Source organism: Colletes gigas, unplaced genomic scaffold, assembly GCF_013123115.1.
Source record: "Colletes gigas isolate AHSC1104 unplaced genomic scaffold, ASM1312311v1 Colletes_gigas_Sc00010, whole genome shotgun sequence".
NCBI classification, from domain to species: domain Eukaryota; kingdom Metazoa; phylum Arthropoda; class Insecta; order Hymenoptera; family Colletidae; genus Colletes; species Colletes gigas.
In genome coordinates this window covers 6730421-6753929 of record NW_025106639.1, presented here as the reverse complement: position 1 = coordinate 6753929, position 23509 = coordinate 6730421, and the positions used below count along the sequence as shown (strand labels likewise).

At 45.5% G+C, this 23509-nt stretch overlaps 2 protein-coding genes across 2 annotated transcripts; one reads left to right on the top strand and one right to left on the bottom strand.

The window, feature by feature from the left end:
• Positions 1–412: 412 nt before the first annotated feature.
• LOC122398045 (nucleolar GTP-binding protein 1) lies at positions 413–3246 on the top strand. The gene is made up of 8 exons (XM_043397646.1): positions 413–630; positions 714–988; positions 1059–1296; positions 1378–1620; positions 1708–1959; positions 2046–2333; positions 2430–2708; positions 2811–3246. The coding sequence occupies exons 1-8, from the start codon at positions 583–585 to the stop codon at positions 3108–3110; spliced, it is 1923 nt and encodes a 640-aa protein (XP_043253581.1). The 5' UTR covers positions 413–582; the 3' UTR covers positions 3111–3246.
• Positions 3246–23136, bottom strand: LOC122398046 (bone morphogenetic protein 6). The gene is made up of 3 exons (XM_043397647.1): positions 22759–23136; positions 10426–10546; positions 3246–5817 (listed from the first exon to the last, which is right to left on the bottom strand). The coding sequence occupies exons 1-3, from the start codon at positions 23011–23013 to the stop codon at positions 5000–5002; spliced, it is 1194 nt and encodes a 397-aa protein (XP_043253582.1). The 5' UTR covers positions 23014–23136; the 3' UTR covers positions 3246–4999.
• Positions 23137–23509: the final 373 nt, after the last annotated feature.

The following is a 23509-nucleotide window of genomic DNA, read 5'->3' as shown; positions in this document are numbered from 1 at the left end:
ATTTGTAGGAAATAATAAACTGGCTCTCTTCACTGACTTGTGTCATTTATTCTGTTATTTTACCATACCTCCATCGAAAATGTAATATTTGGAAAACAAGATTGTCATGTTGATCAGTGTGGCCAGATTTGGCATAATTGAGTGTATCGAGGAGTGGTGGGTAAAGCCGACATATCCTATCAATTACGCCAAATCTGGCCACACTGATGTTCACTCTTTTGCAGTTTTACATTCCTCTAATGCGTTTAACTTGAACTTTTATACTTGTAATACAAATTTTATTTTGTGTTACATAAAACATCTGTTCCGTTTTAATAATTACTTTAACATTCCTTCTACTTTTAAATATTCTAAAACAGTCGAATAAGAATCCATCCATATGATACCCATTTTTGCTCGATCAAGGTACTTTACTGATATGCCATTTTCCCAAGACCTAGCTTAGACCCTGGGGACGTAACAGACATGTGCTTTCGTGCTTTACACTGTTAAAAATTACGTTTGGAGTTAAAAAAATAAACGTAGTCTGATCTGACACCTCATCAACGTGACATTTTCATTATTTAAAGAAAATACGTAACAATGGGATTATACAATTTCAAGAAAATAGCGGTTGTCCCCACCGCGAAGGTTAGTCGATATGCTTTCAATTTTTTGTTTATGATAAATGTATATGTATTTGTAAATTTACACGCCTACGTTCTATTTTTTAGGAATTTATCGATATAATCTTGTCAAAGACCCAACGTAAAACTCCAACTGTTATTCACAAGAATTACAAAATCACGAGGATACGTGCTTTCTACTTGCGTAAAGTGAAATACACACAGCAAAATTTCCATGATAGATTATCACGAATAATACAAGAGTTTCCCAAGTTGAATGACATTCATCCATTTTATGCCGATCTAATGAACGTTTTGTACGATAAAGATCATTACAAATTAGCTCTTGGTCAGATAAATATAGCACGACATTTAATAGACAAGTGAGTATGCGAAAGTATTATTTTATGCTGTTGTATTTTAACAAACCATTCTTGTGTCTTGTCATAATAGCGTAGCAAAAGATTATGTACGATTGATGAAATATGGAGACTCCTTGTATCGGTGCAAGCAACTGAAAAAGGCTGCTCTGGGTCGTATGGCCACAATTATGAAAAGGCAGGTTGCAAATCTTGCATATTTGGAGCAGGTTCGCCAACATTTGGCTCGTTTGCCTAGCATAGATCCTTACACACGTACCATTATAATATGCGGTTTTCCGAACGTTGGTAAAAGCAGCTTCATGAATAAGGTGAGCAGGGACATCATCTTTTATTGATTATGTGTATGAAGTTTTGGAAGGAGCGTGTATAACACCTTTCTTCTGTTATAGATTACTCGTGCGGATGTTGAAGTTCAACCATATGCGTTTACAACAAAGTCATTGTATGTTGGTCACATGGATTATAAATATTTAAGATGGCAAGTAGTCGACACACCCGGAATTTTAGATCATCCTCTGGAAGAGAGAAATGTCATAGAAATGCAGGCGATAACAGCGCTCGCGCATTTACGAGCGGCTGTACTTTATTTTTGCGACGTGTCCGAGCAATGTGGCCATAATCTGGAAGAACAAGTATATATCAGTTGTTTATATAAATTCATCGTTTACTGTAATGCCCGTTAATTTTAGCATAATACAAATTGAGAGGGATACTTTCAGGTAAAATTATTTGAGTCCATCAAACCTCTGTTTATCAATAAACCTTTAACGGTTGTGGCAAACAAGGTAGACGTGTTACGCGTAGAGGAACTTTCTCCCGAAAAACAAAAAATTTTAAAGTCATTGGAGGAGAAAGATATCCCTGTATTAGAAATGAGTACGATCACAGATTTCGGAGTAATGGACGTTAAAATACAGGCGTGCGAACGTCTGTTGAGTTTCCGTGTTGATCAGAAGTTACGAACGAAGAAGGTATGTCGACCAAGTGATTTTTCTATATTCTTTTAGAATATTAACATTTAAACGGTATATTCGTGTTTGTATGTTTATAATTACAGGTAGAAGGACTGCTTAATCGTTTACACGTTGCACAACCAGTGCCGAGGGACGAGAAAATTCGTACACCGTGTATACCGGAAAGTGTTTTGAAGAAGAGACTCGCTGCGGAAGAACAGGCAAAGAGAAAACGGAAACTGGAGCGTGAAATAGAGGAAGAAATGGGAGACGATTACGTGCTTGATTTGAAGAAGAATTATGACATTGAGGGGGATCAAAAATATGACATCATTCCAGAAATTTGGGAGGGACATAATATCGCTGATTATATCGATGTAGATATATTTGAGGTTCGTATTTTTACATAATTTTTTAACTTCGATCGTGCAACATTGCGTTCAAATTCAGTTCCGATCGCTCACCGTTTTCTTCGATTATTTTTAAAGAAATTGAATCAACTCGAGAGAGAAGAAATGCTTCGAGAGGAGGCTGGCATGTACGATTACAAAGTACCCGAATTATCCGACACGATGCGGGAGATCGTGCAATTAGCGAAACAGATTCGGGAAAAGAAAGCAATCATGAAGGACGAAGCACGGGTTCAAAAGGCTTCTACGAAACCTGTGATGCCCCGTACAGCTACGGCTAAGGTGCGGGATAGGTCAGTGTCGAAACTGAAGAAACAAATGGAAGATCTTGGTATCGATATGGAAGAAACCGTAAACGTGAGTAGCAAATACAAATATTCGTAGGAAAGCAACGTGGATAATTCGTATTTGAAATTTCCACGTGTATTGTGTTTTTTTTTTTTTTTTTTTTTGCGACAGGCACACTTCACCAAAACGAAAGGACGTTCGAGATCGTTGTCGCAGCCTGCTAGGAAACGTATGCGTATGGAATCCGTGTCTCAATCGAGAGCTCGAAGTAGTTCAAGACCAGCTCGCGACGATATGGGTATTAAAGATGGCGTAATGAAAACCAAATTGAAGAACATAGCGCACAAGGCTTTGAAGAAGAAGATCGCGAGGAAGGGCATGAAAGGAGAAGCGGATCGGTTCATCGGTACAAAAATGCCGAAACACTTGTTCTCGGGAAAGAGGGGCGTCGGCAAAACGGACAGAAGATAATGGATATTTATACGTTGTCACTTTGTCGAAGATTTACATCGAGTTCTCATCAAGATTCGTTTCTCGCCTGTCACGCGAATAAATTGAAGTTTCCTATAAATCGTTTTACCTCACAGTTAAAAAACACGATTAGGTCATAGTTGAAGTCATGTATGATATCGCGACAGTATGAATGAATTGTCTCCGATTGCATAATAAACTCGGTCGTCGGGGGGGGACCTTCGCCCTCGAACGGGGTAAGCAACATCACACGTTCAGCGAAAGTTTATTGCTGTCGTACGGAGATAACCCCTTCGCTATAGTATTCCAAGAGTGTGCCCTGTTCGTGGATTTATATTCCTTACCATGTAGTAACCGATATCGATGCTCGTTGTGTTGCGTTGTGCAATGTCCATTCGTCTCGTATCGTCGAAACGAATCCGAACGAAGGAATAAATTAAGAGGTTCTTTATTTAAAATCATGTGGTCGAGATATAGTTACGGTTCTGTTATATATAAATAACGAATAAATTTTTATTTTGTCGTTACATCATTGATGGTTGATTAGAAAGTACAAGTAACGTGAGATGTTACGATGCCCATTGTGCGTAGTCAAAATTAGCTTCGCGAATTTCGATTACGAATTATCGTATGCTTACATGCCACGCAACGTAGAAGGAAGAAGTGTGTTCCTAAGTTTCTTTTCTTATCGAGTTCAACGGTTGCGATAAATGTATGGTGTGTAGGTAAGGAGCGTTCGAGAACTTCTCGACGCGAACAAACTCAAAACGGTTTATAATTTCGATCGAGTCCTCGATGCAATGTCGATCGCGTGAATCGCGAATGACAAATTTAAATCGTTCGATACAAGTGTTTTTTCATCGACACAGCGAAAAGATAAAATAAAATAAAATAAAAGAAATACGATCTCGGAAATTCGCTCTATAATTCTATTAGGAACTAACGTAACTTCGGGGCAGAAGAAAACTACGAAGCGGCGGTTTCGCGTCTAGACAGGATCGAATTTATCTTCTGCGTTCGGCACTCGACGCGCGATACGCGCATGGATCTCATATTCTAACCAAAAATGATCGAAATAAATTAAAACGATACAGCGGCGCGATGTTTGTAATGTCGTTTCGTTTGCGTGCGATTTGATCTTCCCGGTTAAGGGAACCGAGCACGATCGGGTTGGTAACATTAGCGTCGCTGCGCTGCGTGTGCGCGTGCGAGTGGACATTATCAATTTTTTTTTTAACAAGAATCTTGTCGCGGCTTTTGTCGGTAGGTTCATAAGTTCCGCGTTGTTGGCGGAACGATCCCATCCGCGATGATTCGCTTAACCAGGTCGCGTATGTACAAGGGTAATTAAAAAAAACATTTAACGATACGAAATACGATTATTTACGAGCAATAACGTCAAGCAGATATCTTAGTATCACAGTCAATGCAAGACCCACAAATAGGGGTCCTGGGTCTTCGGTGATGCCCTCGGATCAAGTTGATCGTCGATCATCGGTACGAGAAATACGGTTCTCCGTCGTTAGCTTCGACAACGCGTTTTTCGTCCATCGAACGATCATTTTTAGCGAAACGAAACGTTCGAAAGAGTACCCCGTATCTAAACGAAACGTAAAAGGAAAGGAAGTTTACGAGACGTATGAGAGGGACGCGCACGATCGCTGTACTGCGAGTAAACGACGGAGAGGTGGCACCACCGAACGCTATTCGGACGATTCTTTGGTGAGTCCTCGGTGACGATAGTCCGTCCGTTCCTTTTTTTTCGTTTCTCTATTCCGTCTCACGTGTAGCTTGCTATTGCGACCTTTTGTGTATTCGCACACGTACAATGTACGCACCACACGTTCGTACGTTAAATCACTCCGTCCGAAAAGGAAGACGGAAGTCGTTCAGGAACAAGCGCACTCGAGTACTTGGATATTCTTCCAATAAGAAACTTTCAGCTGCGTGGAATTGTTCTCGTCGTAGTAAACGATCATCAACTGATCGAGTTTACTCGGCGCGCAGCAAGGCTTCGGTACCTTTTTCTTGTCTTCTTTCCATAACAGACTTTGCAGGAGGGCGTGATGATGGGCCGGATTGTACCTGGGCGGGCAACGACCCTTGCAGTATCCGGCATCGAATGTTCTCGGGTAAACGATGAACTCGAATCCCTTGAGCTCTTTGAACATCACGGTGAGCTCGTGCCTGCAACACTTTTTACTCTCCCCTTTGCATTTAGTTCTGCGTCCTTTGTGCAGAGACATCAGTTCCTCGGGAGTGGATCGCTTCGTTCTTCCACCGGGCTCGTAGGAAGTACGTTCGGTGAAGACGTTTAGTACCGGCGTGGTGAAGTCCCGTACCACCGGCACGCCGTCGTGAAGAAATTCTAGCTCGAGGCCGAGATTGTCGAGTCCGGCCTCGAGCCACGAGGAAACGGCCACGGTCGAATCGAATTCAAGCCATCTCGAGTCCCACGAATGCCGTGGTTCGATTCTCTTCCGAACGATCAAGTTCGTCGAACGGAGAGTCCTCAGATAGAGCAAAACCTCCACGTCGGTTCGCTCGTTGTAATGACCGTGCAGCAGCAGCAGTCGCAGCGTGGCGTGGTCTACCGATACGTTGTCATCCGTCTCAGGAATTTCCACGGGGAAGAATAAACGATGACGATACTGACCTCCTCCTTCGTCCGTCTCGTAGATTCGACTCGATCCATTTCCAGGATGCTCTGCAACAAACGGTAACGGTGTAAGTGAATACGATATTACGTAAACGAAAACTTGGCCAACGACCTTGAATGGTCTTCGACCGATCTCTCTTTTGATTCTTACTACTCAACCACCATCATCATACCAGTCGCTCGCGAAAGTCATCGTACTTAATGAAAGGGCTGTTCTCATTTCTTACATCGTTTGCAAGTTACAGTAGTTCGTAAATTGTAACCTCGATGCGACATCGAATCAGAGAGACGCAACGAACAAGGGAAATACGTATTTATTTAAATGCAAACATCAGATGCTACAACAGTATTTTTTATAAGTACATATTTTCTATATATTAAATATATATTATATAGTTTGTTATATATGGTCTTAGAATTATATGTACCGATTGATGGACAGATCACTCTGCTGTCTCCATCTATAAATTCTACCTTAAGACAGACTATCAAAATGGCGTCTTTAAGGAGGCTAATGGTACATCGTTCATTTATCACGGTAAATATATTTTCTCTTTTCGATTATTATATACTGATATAATTCTAACGAGTGTAAAATATAAATCTACAACGTCGACAGCCGGCCAACGTCACGTATCCGGTAAGAGCGATGAGAACGGCCACTCTCGTCCGTTCTATTTACATACATCGACCAATTAGTGGAATTATCAAACTACGGGGTAATTCGTTAATAAACGTAGGCTCGCGTCACGAGACATTTTTCCGCAACTATAACGAACCCGTGTCTATACGGACGACCGCAGAGTTCGTACATTCTTACAAAATGACGAGAAAAAATCGGTTTATTTACAAAGAAATGCATCACAAGAGCTAGCGCAGGTTAATTCGTAGCGAAGAACCTGTAAATCTCGACACAGTTCCGGGAACGAGTATCGAGCCGACAAAGACCTTTCGATTTCACCTGTGCGAACGGTTTCGTGTTTGTCATCGAAGCGAAACTCGTCCAGAGTCGCGTCGAGTCCGCTTTCCGGCCATCGAGCGGAAACTTCTCTCGCGATAACTCGACGCGACTCGATTTGTACTCTCTGTTCGTCTTGCCTCTCCGTGCTCGGTCTCGCGATTCGTTGCAACCGCGTTATTATGAAATAGAAATTCCGACCGCGATCGGAATGCCGAACGACGAGTTCTCGAATGCAATAAGAACGAATACCCCGAGGAAGCACCGCGAAGCAGTTCGACTTCCTTTTGTACGTAGACCGGCGGTGCGTCCCCGCTCGCTCGACTCGCCTCGACCAGCATCGCGCTGTTTCTTCCTCGAGATTCTCGACCGGATCCGCGAGTCGATTACGCGAAAATCGACCCCGAGGATATCGCGGAATACCTTTCGATAAAATAATGACCCCGCGCGCGCGCGCGCGCGCGAGCATATTTTCGGCGCCGATTTCGCGCAAGGTAATCTATAATTGGTACGCGGTGGCCGCGAATAAACGAGCTATTCGGATATCGCGCGCGATTCGACGTTCGAATTCCCGTTCGATGACGGGCTACCGGGACAGATGGCCGGAGGCAGCGAACTTTTACGCCGAATTATCGAAATGCCACGAATTCTCCACGGATTTCACACCGGGTTATTTTGCGATCGCTGGTCGATCGCCAAACACGATCGTTTCTCCGATACGCGGATAACGCCACCGCCGCGGATTCCGCGATCCGCGATCCTATTCTCGGGACGCGTAACGGAGAAACAAACGAATCATTCGGGAGCAGGGGTGCGCAACCTAACGGTTACAAGTTTTTTTTTTTCGAATCTTGGAAAAGCAAATTTCGCTTCGTTTTTCCTTGGTTTGAAAATAAGATTGAAAAATTAAAAGGCTACGATCGATGATAGAAAGTACTATAGCTAATAGAGATTCTTGTTTTATTCGTATCAAGTTAAATCGTTGGGCGGTATGCATTTCTGATTTAGTGGATAAAATCTGATTTAGGTGTTCCGAGATTTACGGCCTGACGCGTGTTCGGTAAGCGTTAACACACATTCCATCTTACTCCCGAGCCTCCACGTACCGATTCTGTTGCTCGAGTAAACGATCAATTATTCAGCGTCCGAACTAATACAATGGCAAGCAAACGGAAAGTGAAAGAGATTTTGCACATCGTTCGTGTAACGTACTTATAAACAAATACGTGGTCTACGCTCTTCGAGGGGTTAACGTAAATTTGTAAACCGGGGGTAAAAAAGTAAAAAGTGAACGAAGCGCGTTCTGGGACGTTTCGTCACCGACTGATTGCTCGAGAGACGCGACACCCGAGAAAAGGGGTCGCGACTTCCCCTCCCCTCCCTCGCCTGTCGGCGGGGTGAATCGTTCCTTATCGTCCGAACAAACGATTCGGCGTGTAGAACGAGCGTAAAAGTGTTTTCACGCGACCCGAGCGAGGATTTGGAAAACTATTTTCTACAGGTCCGGTTAACGGCGTCTAGAGTCGACGGGGACGAGATAACGTTCGAAGGCGGACCGTTAGGATATCGCGCGACGAACAAGAATTCAGATAACTTTCTCGACAAGTCCCGTCGTATTTTTACATTTCCGAAGAGATTTATTCCGTACGACGGAATGCCGCAACGCGAGGTGTCTCGTTACACCAGTGATTCTTAACTTGCATCGCGTCCAAGTACGAAAATTACGCGTTACGTAATTATTCTATCCGAGCATCAAATGTTTCCGAAACTATAACAAATTTAATATTTTCAGCGACGCGTGAAAGACAGGAAGCAAGCATCTTCTCCCCATCGTGTATCCGAAAATTCTATACATGGTGTGGCAACTTCGTTTCTTCTCACGAGTCCACGAAGACCAAGAATATTCTTCCAGACTGTGTCGCGAGGATGAAAAGGTTAAGAACCACTGTGTTACATGATGTTTTACGACCGGTACCAAGCGTGTCGACGATACGCAACGCGACGCTAATCCATGGGTGTCGTCTTACGGAGCGTTTAGGATTTGGTCGTCTGGCGGGTTCACTAAAACTAGCCCGTCGTTCTGGACAGGAAAACGAATAATAAAAAAGCACGAGAAATTGCGTGTGTCTTGGTCTCGTTTGCTATTCGATTAAAACTGTGCCCATTTCTGTTGAAAGGACGCGGTTCCTCGAACTCAGCGTGTATCAAATAAGCGTCTCGAGTGTGCTCCGCAATTACGAGTGTGTACATTTAGTCTTGAGAAGATTTAATCGTAACGCAACCAAACTAGCGCCACAATGCAATCTCCAGTTGACCCCCTTCGTTCAGACAAGACCCTTTTAACACGTTCGTTGTCTACGCAGCTCTTTGAGGCTATTCCATCTTACCAGCTCTCGTTTTCAGGTTTCCTTTTACCAAACATAGGAAGAATTAGGATTTCTTCTTTCTTCGTTTGGACCAGACGTTGCATCGACTATTTTTAGGGGTAAGGATTATACGTTCCAGTCAACGAGTCGAGAGTTTCTTCGATTATTTGCGTAATTTCGTAATTTCGTGTTTTCTAACAGTAACTTAATCTCGTAGCTTCCTTCGTGGGACTCGAAGTAGGAGAGCACGGGAAATTGTTCTGTCGGTTCGCGAATAGGCAGAGCGCGGTGCCCGGTAATTGGAGGCGCAGGACGAGAATTACGAAAGAAAGAAGAAATTCGTTCGGGCGAGGGCAAAGCCGTTAGGAGCTCGGTCAAGGGTGCTCGAAGCCACTTCTGCCCTTTTCCACGCAGTCGACCGTCACGTACCCGCCTCGACCCTTCCTTCCAATACTCTTCTTCTACGCGTGTACGAAACGTGTCGAGCCGTGCTCCATCGCTCGAGGATTTGGACTCTGAAAGTGCCACTCGTCTAACTAGTTTCACGCTTTCCAGCCTCTCTCTTGGCTCTCTTTCAGACGGGATCGTACGCGCGCGCTCGCGACTACGAGCCGACTCGCAGGGAAGAATTTAAGGGCTCTTTCGGACGACATCGCGCCAACGTACCGCGCCTCTCCTTTTTCTCTCTTTTCTCGCTTTGGTTTCTTTAATCACTCGCTCGGACACTTTTCAACGCCTCGCCTACGTTGCGTTCGAAGATCCGACCAAGAAACTCGGTGTTTGTTCCGAGATGCACACAAATACTCACGGTTGGACGTCGGTACGGTCCCAGCCAGGAGTATGCGAGAGCTAAACGAAACAAAGTGCCAGACAGAAAGAGTTACAGCGAGTAACCGCAGTATTCCGACACTTGGCGATTCTCACTTTATAATTTTGCGTAAAAGGGATCGATTGTCAAGTGATTAAAGCGCAGATTAACGCGCGATCCCGTCTGAAAGAGGGCTAATTTCGCGTCGTCGTGAAGTAGAAAAAATGGCCGACGATCGGCCGAATTTAGCGAGACGCTTACTCGATACACGTGCCACGGTCGTCGATTTTCTTTGAATGGGTCGGCCATCCGTGGTGGACTGGCGGAAACTCGACGGTTAGATGTTTACGCGGGTCGTAATTATAGCGAACGAGCGTATGTATATTTTTTCAGAACGTCGGCCACGGTATCGCGCGTTTCCGAGGATCGTTCGTTCTCTCTCGAAAATGGTGTACGTAACAGCGCAACGATGGAAAGATGACGGTGGTGGTATTAGATACGCTCGAAAATGCAGTTTCTATTACCTGTGGCGTGGAACACGTGCAGCTTCTTCGTGCTTCTGGAACTCCGTTCGTCGGACGACAGCTGCACTTTCTTCAGGTACTCTCTGTGCGCTCTCTCGTACTCGGCTTGGCTCACGTTAGCCTGAAAACAGAAACATTGACGATAATTTGGTTCTTAATTCTTGTTATCTTTACTTTGAATCTTGGATGTTAATTCCGCAATTACCAGATCTGCACGTAACCTCGTTAGTACTATAGACTGGCGAACTATACGCCCCCGGTACGAGTAACAGTAAATTTAAAAACTTCTGGAAACTTTGTAAAACTCGTCGGCAACATTGCCAATTAGTCGACCACTAGGACTGTACAGTTGTGGTAAATTGTATTTATAGCCTACGTTCTTACCACGGCGTACGTCAACCTTACAGCGAGATTAAATTATCTATAACGACAAAATTTTTAATTTTATTAATTCTTCGAACGAGCAAAAGATATCAACGATAGCTCCGACGAAGATTTTGTCTTATCTCCCAGCGTTTTCTAATTAAGAATAATGTGTTAAAATATGTAAGATTGTATTTGCCACTTTACGATTATCAGTCTTCTAACGTTATTTATCTATTTTTAGAATGTATAAAAGTCAACACATTCGATGAGGGTGACGCTAACATAAGTACACATCGTGGGGATTTCCAACCCCTACCGCGGATGACGCAATGGTTCGTCACAAATTTCCCAGGTATCTAGTATCTTTATCCTTCATTAAACCTTCACGTCCATTTTGACCCATAGAAACAGTTCATTTTAAAATCCACAATACGGAACAATAATGCTCGTGTCGAAATGGACCCACACACCGCGATCCCAAGGATCAACACATAATTTTGCTAAAACATTCGGGCTCAAGAGCCCCAAGCAAAAGATGTTCCCAACCGGGACTCGACTAAAATGATTCGGTTTATCGCGGGGCGAATCGCTGGCGTGAACTTTCGGTTCGCTTAATTGAATGTTGGTCGCGTATCGCGTTCGACCTTGCGAACGCGATAATTGCCCCGCGGGCGTGACATCGAAATTATCTAATTTTCTGGGGTCGCGACGCAGCCGGGCGATTTCCAGTTCGCCGCCGCTTCCACTCGACGCAAACTACCCTCTTCGCGCCTTTTTTCCCACTCCGTTCTCCATTTTGTTACGGCCGTGCTTCGCCCACGAGCCTCGTTCTTCCGGCGTCGTCTTGCGCTACCTTTTCCCATTGTGCCCTACGCGCTTTATTTCGCCGGATCAACGCCGGAGCCCTTTTCCTTCTCGAGCATCCTCGGCGATTTTCGAGTCGCCGGCACTCGACGCCGCTGTACTCTCGAGCGTCGCGAGTGCCTCGCGAGCTCCCGACGAGTGAGAAAGTCCAGACGCGCCTAGACGCTTTCGTAAAATTAACTCGTCTACGTCTCGGCCCGCTTTGCTCCGTTTTCAACGACAACCGCGCCCGCTGCGAGCCTCGTACGTGTTTTCGAACTCGTCTTTGATTCGCCGACCACAGGTACGAAACAAATATACAGCGGCGAACGGGAGTGTTTCAACATTCGGATTTAAACGCTACTTATTTTTTTTTGTAGGGCGTCTGGACGATTGTACCTTGAATCGAGACACACAATTCTGAAGTTTTCCTATTGACAATCGCGCTCGACATGCTTGAAATTCACCGAGCAGCCGGTCTGCTATTACAGCTAAGTGCAAAAACGAGATATCTCGTGACCCGGTTTCGAGTTGGTCTTCCTATGCTCAACCCTTTCCAACGCAATTGTTTTCCTACCGGCAAGCCTCTCAGACCCAATTAAGCTCTGAACGAGATCCTGTATTATTGTTGTTTGTTATCGTTCGATTTAGGTATTTTGATGACCTACAATACGGTCACGTTAGGAAGCTATGCAAATCCATAAATGTATACAAAGATCTCTTGAATGAAAACGGGGGGAGCGCTGAAAAAGGTCAACAGATCTAATAACGGCATTAGCCGACCTACCGTAGCGATCGATACAGTTTCGCATGTCAAAGGTAGTATAGTGATGGTTTAAGTGGAATGAATCGTTATATCTGAACGATCTGGAAGGAACATTGAATGTAAATAGTTCAAGGGTGCTTGGACCGGTAATAATGTCAATTAAACTCGTATAATCGCGTTTGTAAGGATAAGGGGATGTGCTAAGTTTAGATACAACGTAATGAAATCTGTCACAGTTTCGACTCATTCATAAAAAATAATCAAAATAATGGTCGAATGGAACGGTAAATGTGCTCGAATACTGGAGAACTAGGGCAGTTTTGCTGTGTTTCGTCAAGACCATAACAAACCATTAAAAGAAATAAATGAAGAGAGAGAAAAACACCTGACACGCTTCCTGGAGAATCTTGAATTCGGACAATCTAACCCTCCTCTCATCGTCACCAGAGTCGTTAAGGAACGGGTGTCGATGACCCACCCAGACTCTAGTTTGCGTAGAGAAGTATCCTCTTGGGTCATTCTTACAGTGTCTAACACAATAACAGAAGATTCCGAGCTCCTCTCGAGCCGCAATTTAAAGAGAAAAACCCCTGACACAGTTCCTAGGGGGTCTTGAACTCGGAGTAACAAAGGATCGGTTACGGGAGATTCGTCAGACTCGCGCTAGAATCGCGTCTGCTGGCACAAGGAAGTTCCCTCTTGGGATCCATTTGCTGCTGGAGTCTGATGCGACTCTTCCAGGGTTAGGACCCGGACGGAAGAGCCACAGACGAAGCTTACAAGGGGTGGTGGAGGGAGAAGCATTTTGGCGAGGGAGTGACTCGGTGTGGAGATGCACGCGGACGCCTCCGCAGTGTCGCGATCGTAGTCATTTAACTGGTCGTGGTCTTTAAAGTCAGTTAGACGGTCCGAACGAGTTCCGGTTGGCCGGGACAGTGGCCCCGCAACGCGTCGTGTCCGCGCTAATTTCTTTTTCTCCGTTTCGAGTACGTCGGTTCGGCGCTTCCGTTGGCCGTAAGCACACTGGTCAATTTTCCAACAACGAATCCAGTCGAATCAAATCAATTAATTGCGCGAAGAATAAGATTTGTAAGATCGCAAGCTACTTAATTAGAAAGTAAAGTTGGAGTTCGAATTATCAAATATTTTTTTAAGCTGGCGTCTGGTCTGGATTTAGATATTTTATCGTTGCGCGTTCTCGCTAATATTTCTTCGCGAGGGGTCGATAACCTGTGGCTCATTTGCGAAATTATTCCTACTCATGATCCGAGTCGAATTATTTTCGTCTCTGACAGCTTAAACAAGTGCATACTTCGGTTAACAGAAGATACACAATTAAAACCTATCGTAAGACCAGGTGGAACACTATGGAGGCCACGATTAGGTGATTTACGAGAACGAGAAACTCAATTCAATAAGCACTGACCGAAATAACATTAGATCGTATTTGAAACGATCCGAACGACGAACATATTAAAGTTGCTGGTATCTTATTCGCAACGTTAGAACTTACGAGGAGTTACGATAGAAAATTGAAAAATATTAAGAAACGAGCAACAGTACACAGAAACATCAAAGGTGTTTCGTACGACTGTTGCCAGAATCCGTGGTCTGGTCAGAATCGTTCGTAAATCTGTACGTTAGAATGACGAACGAAATCGAAAACGGGTCGCGCGTAACGTTTCGTCGAGCTCGAACGGTACTCGAGGTGTTGTTTTAATCCCAGCCGTTTCCGGGTTGAGAAAGCACAGCTCCGTCGTAATCCGTGCCGCGAAAATAAATTCGCGGTGTTCGCGTTTCGCCCAGGGATTCACGATTCGCGAAATCGCCAACGGAAGTCGGCGGTTTTCGCTCGATCCTCCGTAGCAGGGAAACGATCCAGATCCACGACGATCTCGAGGACCATCGGAATCGAAGCTCGCTCGATTTTCGCGCCGACGCTCGAACCTTTCAGATGTTCAATGAAATGTTGAATTTCAGGAAGAAAAATCTACCCTTCTACTCCAAAATGTGTGATTTTTTTAAAGACTTTGTACAAACAACACTGTTTTATAAATCTCGAATTTTTTCTTCTAGATCCGTATCGACTCCTTTGTTCGACTTCCAGCGGTCGTTGACTCCACGGATTCACGAATGATACAAAGACTCCGCGTGTTTACGTTGTTTGGAGCAGAACTGTTTCGTCGAGGGTTTCATAAAAATATTTATTCACCGCCAGAAGCTTTGAACTTTTTGGCCCGAAAATCCCCACGTCGGAGGTAGGAACGAATGAGGGTAGGTCCGGAAGCGGCGAATACGAAACAGGATCGAAGATCACGGGAGTCGAAGCACGTGTTTTTTCTTCCTATACACGCGTGGGCCGGTTTTTTTAAAGCATTCACGTGGTTTGCAGATCCACGAAAAGATTATCATCAATTATTTTTGCCCATACATTCGCTGTGAAAGTTGACTTGCTCGAATTTTGGTGAAGCCCAGGTTCGTCAGCAACTAATACGGATAAAAGATGTCGGTAGAGGATCAAACACGAACGTTAACTCTCGGAGGAAAATCATCTTCGTTAAGTGGCTGCACTTTCTAAATACTGTGATAATAAAACAGTTGTGCAAACCTCTCTAGACCTCGTACGCCCGAGTTTCTTCGAGCATCGACGCCATCAATTTCTTCGACGTGATTTAGGATTCTGATACTAGCGCGTCTATCGCCGTCTGATACTCGTTTTTTAAACAAACCTGTGTCTGAGAGGCGTTCGTGTATTCTCTGAAACGTTCTCTTGTCTGGCAGAGGTCTATCAGGGAAACGAATCGCAGACAGACGTCTTGCTTCGGTTGAATTACGTACCATTAAACGCGTGTCTGCCATTTCCTAGTTTCAATTCATTTGCACGTTACTTCTTCTAACGCTCAACAAATTAATTATCAAGTTGCTCTTCTTCGGAGTATAAACTAGACTATAGCAAGGAATTATCGAGCGTTGTATACAAATAATACCACGGTAGAATCAGTTGTACTAGCTGAATCTGCATCGAGAAATTACCGGGGTACGAAAGCAACTATAACCTGGAAAGAAGGTTAAATAGAACACGTGCTTGTATCGAACTTTTCTCATTGTTTCTGTGGTCTCTGTAAGAAAAGTATCTATGATCTTTCCTATATTTTCAGCTTCGGAAATTGCCTGAACACGTTGAACGCCGTATTGGTTCCTGGGGGCCAGCAGTATCAAATTTAAGAAAAGTCTGAACATTGGAAGGAAAAGGTGAGTAAATTGATTAAAATGCGTGCCAATTGATTAGCACATTCTTGCGCTGCGAATACCACGCATACCTGAGCAAGGCGATCCCGTGCATACATCGGGTGTAAACCGTGGACAATCGTTATGTAACGTCGTGTAAGGTCTGCGGGTTTTTAAAAATGTATTTAAAAAACGCTAGACGGAACCTAATTGTCCTGTGCAATAATTGTGTCTGTGCAGTATGGTTGTCTAAAGACCACCGAATCTAAAAATATCGCCTATAAGATACCTATTGATCCGTTCACGCTGCGGTAACGTCCACTGTGTTCCCAGCGATGTTTCTACCGACGCAATCAATTGGAAATCTCAACGCGTGTGTGCTTCGTCGCGACGAAGACCTTTCGCGACAGTCGTTCGCGGCGAAAGGTATTCCCTGTCTTCCGAGAAAAAATCGCGGTTCCCGTGAGAAATCGGACGTCCAGATTCACGATTTGACGATTATTGCCAAGAGAAAGCTCCGCGATGGGGAACGGCGCGCCAATCGAGAACACGCGCGTAAAAGAAAAAGGGACCGATCGCGATCGTGAAAAGAAAATTTATTTTAACTTTTAAGAAATTGACGACGCGAGTTGAGCGAATTCAAGTTGATGATTACAAGAACCTACTTGTTCGTAAAATAATAAAATAGTAATCACAGCTATTTTGCGCTCGATTCGACCGCAAATCGGCCTCGAATTACTCCGGTCATTTGCGAGCTGCTGGCACCCCGCTGTGAATGACGCTACCGACTTGGCACCCTTCAGTTTCTCCGAAGTCTCTATATTTCTACCGGCGAGCATACACCCATTGCGTTCCCGCGTTTCGCACCGCTCGAACCAGAGGCGAAGGTTACGCGAAGAATGCGACCCGACTTCGCCGCTGGTACCTATGTAGATGGGTTGCGAAAGATCTTTCTTCGAGGCGTAGCGTGGGAGGCAAGGGAACGTGCGTCGTTGCGCGATGGTTCCCCCAAGGACATCCGCATTCGCGGGAACGTCACACGTCGAATACCGTCGGCACGCATAAAATTCTCGTCGAAGACGGCTAGACAAAAATGACACACGAACCGCATCGTACGAGACAATTTCTGCGTCACTCTTGACGCACGAAACAACGAGATGATTAAAGAGTATTGGATGACGCTCGTTGGCTGGGCCACAGACTCAAGATACAGCGATCGAATCGACTTGGAAGATCTCCCGCCAGTTCCCCTGTTATGTGAAACTCTTCCACCTCTTACTGCCTCGACCAGACAGCTTGGATCCTCAATGAAAGTAGCCGCGACACCGAGAGAGCAGCCACTCTCGTTCTTGGAATCTCTTCGCAAGTCGATTCTTTCACTCGACATTTATAATAATATACCTTGCATCCTCGCGTGCCTTTGGTTCACGATCTTAGTATAGAAAGTTGTTTCGATCGATGAATCCCCAAAACCGAGTGTTAGCTCATCGACTGAAATTCAAATTCCTATAACTCTGAAATAGTTTGTAAACGAAATATATGAAGATACTGTCTTTGATATTTGTATGCTCGCTTAACAATTAAACTATGTAGTGCTAATATCGGAGTATTTATAAAATGTTCGATTTACAGGTTCGAAAAATAACGAGTCTTCGTGCGAAAAACGTCCGGCCATCGAAGCGTTAAGACTGGTCTAGAATGTCATGAACCGTTAATAGTTCGCTGTAAGTAGATTTTATTGGTTATTCAAACTTTTGCCCAGCGTGGGTGCACGTTCGCGGGAGCAATACGAGAAAGACGTCCGGTTCTGTGTCTTCCCTTCGGCGTTAGAGGCGACCGCGTTCGTAGTCTTACGACGTCGCTCTCACGTTTCTCGGCGACGTCCTCGAGTTTGGAGGACGGCTGGGAATCGACTTTCGTTATCGCGTACACAGGCGTGTTACGACGACGCTGACGGCAATAGCTGCCGTGACAACAGGTGTTGCCCACCCCCCCGCACCGTTCCCTCTTTCCTGCTCCCGAAGATCCGGAACGGAACCGAATCCCGCCACCGGTAGACGTCATCGACCGAATCGGTCGGTTGCAGGGATCACGAAACAAATTCCGATTTCACCGATCGCCTGGGAATTTCCGGATGACGGACTATCGGCGTAACGTTCCGAATTTAGATCGGACAGCGTCGTTTCTCTCCCCCCGTTCCCGCGGCTACGACTTTCGAACGCGTTCGAGCGATCGAGGAACGTGTACTCTCGTGTCCTGACGCGGACAAACACTTGTCCACGGATGCACTGATCGAAGTGGCGCTCTCGAATTAATCGATTCCGCGACGTTTTAAAACAGAAGCGTTGAAGCAAAATGTATTCCTCGTTAAAATTTGTTGAGCAACTGTCCGTTGCGTCTGTGGGAAAACCATCGTACAACAAACGAGCACAATTACCGTTGCACCTCGTCGTGACGATTGGACGTACGATGAATCGTCGGATCTACGGTCCCCGTTGTACCAGTAAAAGACTTGACGATTTATCGTGCGACAAATCGTCCAACTGTCGTTGTTACGACTGTTCGTACGATAATTGTAAAGTGTGCCGGGGTTGTTATGGCAGGACGGCGGTACAAGACTGCCATAAAATTTGGTGTACTACAGGGTCGACGAACGACAGGTTGGAACGAATGTCGCTGTACGGCGGACAGTTGGAAAGATTCTCTGTACGATTTCAGCCTTGGGACAGAAGCGTAGAAGCGAAAGTACTTATTTTTATATGGGCCATAAACGTAACGTACGCCGAGTTCCAATGACAGTTGTACAGTAGTGCCGCATTGCCATTCAACTTAACCGCGCACGTACGACAGGTTGCGCAGGTACAATTTTACAACTTACATCGTTTACACGGTCGTATTAACGACTCTGAAAATTACTGCATAGAGAATCATTACATCTGTGGCTCGTAACATTAGTAACGCGCATATAGACGGTAATGACAGACTCGTTGTTCAAGTACGCCATTCTTGATCGTTCGAAAAAATTTTAATAAAAAGTAACGCACTCGACTATAAAAAGAAATAGCAACGTTGCGGCACCTGTGATTCCCCCGCACGATAATGGTAATTCTTGCAACGATGTTATCGGTGAAATATTCTTGCGAAGAATATAAAAAGAAGAGCTCCCTATTCAAGAGGCAAACACCTGCAGCCTATAGCTTTAAAGTCTCCTTTGCAAAAGTCGAAGCCTTCTGTTTCGTACCCCGCTGGTTTCAACGTCTCTGTTTCGAGATTGAAGTGTATAGAATCTTTCCGCATGATCGATGAACGATCGCGTATCGTCCAATCTGCTATCCATCAAACCTTATACTTATACCGCATCATGTGCACGATACCTATAGGCTTCGAGTATCGTGCACAAATAATTTATCCTTGAATCTATCGAAATACTTTGTTGTCAGGAATTTGTCGTACATGAATCGTATCATTAACATAACTTGTCGTGCTTTCAGAGTTCAAAAACTATGTTAGAGAAGGTTCAACACAGATTTTGCGTCATCCAGATGTGGCGGCGAACGCGTTTTTGCACCTGGGCGGCAAAGAACAGAGGAATGGTCACCGCTAATGAGAGTTGGTCCCGCAGCTGCTCGAAGAAGCTGTCGTCGCGAAACCCTCGAAGGAAAGTCGCGAAATAGAAAGGAACCGGGGAAAGGTAGGCGACTCGGTGAGAAAAAGGATTCGAAATGGGCCGCGGGGTTCACGGCGGTTGCGAGTCGGCGTCCGTAAACAGGCGGCGAGACGAAGACGAGGTACGTGGGTGGTCCGGGTTGCCCCACTTTCGCTGAACGCATGCACGAGCACGTGCGTCGATCCTTCTACTATGCAGAACCGGCTGTCCACGTGCGTGCGCCGAACGCAACGTACCGAGAGTCTCTTCTCTTAGGCGATCGCTTCTCTCCTCTCTGTTTTCCTTGCCGCCTGAACGCGGAGGACGCGTCCTTTTGCACAGGTGCGCGAGGATACCGTCGTTGCTCGACGCGAGAGGATTAAGAGACCGGATCGAATCGAACCGTACCAGACCGGATCGACTAGTTTTCTTTTACGGGGGCGGCTTCGTCATTGGAAGCTTCGAGGGAACCTCGATCTTACGGAGCCCGCGTACGAGACGATTTATCACGCGCCTTTACGAGTCCCACGACGCGGTGCAAATTATAATTATACCGAGCCGTCGCAAGATAAATGTCCCGATCATCGACACCTATTTTTACCGAATGTTTGTTTGAAGAACGTCTCGAAGGAAACTGTTTTAATCGAATAATTCATCCGGGCAATTAATATTCATTAGCCGTAGCGCTCCGTCTGTAACGAACGAAAGTTTATACGGAGAAAAGTGTGTCAGTACGTACAGTCATCTAATGAAGAGACAGCCGAGAAACGACAAGGGCAAAAGTCTTTATTAATTCTATTTCTGATGGGAATTGCAAATGAATATCAAACTTGATCGATCAATCATATAGTTTGACAGTCGCGTTTCTCAATAAGTTTCACACGCGTCGTAATCCTCGCATACGATGGATTGCTAGAATAGAATTCAATTTTTAATGTAGATACATTCATAGAATCTAAACGCTGTCTCGTTAATGGCATCGGAGTATAATGACTAGAATTGTTGAAATTACTTTGAACCTAAAACTAGAATCTTGCTTTCACCCACTCCCACGAAATGAACACTACGGTTTTTGTCAAGGAACGTGCGTGCCGTAAACACAATTTTTTACGAATTTCGCGGTGCCGAGTACGGGTACGAATCGGTCGCCTCGGTGAAATTGATGACGCGAGGCTGATTCAAACATGCGAATAAACGACTCGCCAAACGTTGCCACCTCGAGTGTAATCGTAAAATATACCGTGGCAATAACTGGTTGCAAACGGATAAATATACAGATGTTTTCCACGGAACTTGTATGTTTTTGTACGAGTTGTTTAGTATCGTGTTTGAAAGTTGCACAAGTTGCCATATCCGAATGCAACGGAATAACTGCAAAAAATTAGCAGGACTGGTATCCGGTTATTGACACAAGGGTTGAAGGAAACTACTGGACTCGAAACGTTGCCAAGCGGTCAATAGATCATCAAGATTATGTCGAAGTGGTGTGTAAACACTTTTGGAATAGGACAAGTCATTTTCTATTTATTCGTGCTTCTAGGATGACTTTCGTGCAACGGGTAGGGAGCTGGGGATTGTGTATGTAGTTTCTTTCGCGCGGTGTGATAAAAGTGGTATTGTTGTTATTACCGTAGGATAAATTGTTACGTTTGTGAGTGGTACAAAAGGAGCCATCGGGAGTGGTGAACGGCGAAACGGTGGCGTGCGGTTGCGGAGGAGAACGGTCGGCCGGCGCGAGACCACGGACCTCTCCTGTCGCGTTCCTCCTTTCTTTCCTTTCTTCCACTTCTTTCTTTTCGTTCCTTTCATCCTTCTGCCGCTTCGTCACCTCGCCCCGAGCCAACGTCGTCGCCGCAGACGCCAACCATTTCGCCGCATCACCGATCCTCTCTCCACCGCCGCCTGTCTATCGGCAAGTACATCTTCGTCGTTTTCTTTCTCTCTCTCTTCTCCTCGTTTCTCTCACGACATCTTTCTCTCTTCTGCTAGCACCTTTCGCCTGATACGCTCCCGTTAACGGGGCCCCTGGACTTTTTGCCGACGAGCGTGTCGGCGCCAGCGGCGCCGCCGACTCGCGATCCTCTAGCCGACACCGGAGAACACTTCCAATCCTCTCGATCGTCGACGAAAAACGAAAAGGCGACACGAAAATACGAGGACAATCAAGGAACATCTCCGCGACCGACGAACGAAGGTAGAACACGAGGAAGGGACTAACGAGCCATACGCGGTCCAAGTTTATGGAGGATCCACCTTCGGGTTGAACCCCTTGGGCGTTACTGAAAGTCTACTCTCGCAGAATCTAAAGATAAATTATAGTCAACGCGTTAAATCATATAGTATATACAACCGATTGTCTCCTAATACGCGGGGTCCACTTTAGCGATCGATCGAGACACTAAAATAACGACAAATGTTCATATAAATATGCGTCCTACTCGACCTTCTTTCCAATGTATAGCCACTTTGGTACTCCGATAATTTATAATCACAAACCGAGTTAGTATAACTGATTCTATTGCACTGTTTGCACACAGTGATCGATAGCTCCTTGATATTTCTCAACCTTGTTGGCTGTTCTGTTCTATAAGTTAGCCTAGATCGTTCTCCTACCAAGAGCGCTTGATATTTTCATAACCTGTTGAGTTGTGAAAAGATAACTCAAATCAGGAAATAGCAGGCATACATGTAACGGGCTCGTAGAATGCGATAGCGAGTACTAGTGAAAAAATTCTATGCCGCGTTCGGCTCTACGTAGGACCGGAAAGGGTTAACGAAGATAATCTGTCTCGCGAAATGAACTTTTGCAATTGGTTCCTGCAGACGTTTATCGTCGATCAATATTTTCTATCTCCCGTCTTATTCTCCGACGAAATTGCATTCACCGGAGATGGACTAATCGTTCTCATAATATGTGCTCATCAGTGGGCCGAATAAACAACCTATTCTTCGATCGAGTCACCAACAATAATTTAGTGCTAACGTATAGACGAGGATAGTCGACGATAATGTAATTAGATCTGTTTTCCTCGATTGGAGATTGATAGGTTGTTTTTATGTCAACATCTTGAATAATCAATTGCATAAGTTATCGAAAGAAGTTCCATTGGATGTTGTAGGTTGCCTCTTATTTATGCATGACGGTGCATCGTCCCATTTCAGTCAACGAGCCAAACACTTGAACGAATCATTTTGTAATAGGTAAATAGGCCCCGCAGGACTCGTTGTTCGATTCACTGATTTAAATAGACTTTTTATTTTTGGTACCGCTCAAAATAATTTGAAATATTTTGACAACGTATAGAGGAATACTGTCAACAAAATATTATGCTTCGACTATTCGAAACGTTCTCCGAACATACACAACTCCGTGTTGTACGCGAGATGCCTGTACGTCGAAAACGGTAAAAGTGCAAGTTGTCTGGTACCCAGACACCGTCCGTGAGGGGTTAAACGAGAGTAAAACACGAACTGAGGGACTCACCCTGGAGGGGTCGGGTATCCTCTTCAAGCCAAGACCTCGCGCGATGCTTCTTCTGATGATCTCCAGCTCGCTGTCGTCGAGGACGGTTCTCGTCGGTCGCTGGTCCTCTTCTTGGAAAGCGTCCTCGAAAGCGTCCTCGTAGACGTCCTCGAGACCGGTCGAGCGGTCGAGGTCGTGCCGGGGACCGGTTAGCGGATCCGTTCGCGACGGCATCGGCACGCCCGACACTGGCGCGCAAACAGCGACGATCGCCATCGCTGTCAGTGCGATGGACCACCCGCGTCCCCGTCGATCGCACGTTAATTTTCGCGAACGACGCGAATCGCCAGAGAACGGACGATGATCCCGTCGTGGCAGCGCATTCCCGGCCACGTGAAACGCGTCGAGCAGCCCGTCGACGGCTGCCGTCTCGACGGATGATCGAGTCCCAGTATTATCGAGCGATCGACGATCCCGACCGTGATCGACCCGCCCGATCGCCCACGCCCTTTCGTTGTTCACTGTCGTTCGATCGTCCCTGGATCTGTCTCTGGGATCACCAATGATCGACGGTTCACACACGCGAACGCGTTCCTCCGGAACGATCCCGTCGATAGGAACCGCAACGAAAGCGCGGCCAGAACTGGCGCCGCCTGGCCCGTACGAGCACCCCGATGCCTCCTGTTCCACGTTATCACGGGTCACGCGTCGACGACTCGTTGCCAGCTTTCCCATAGCCGGCTCGTGATGCAAGTTTCTGCCCGACCCGGCG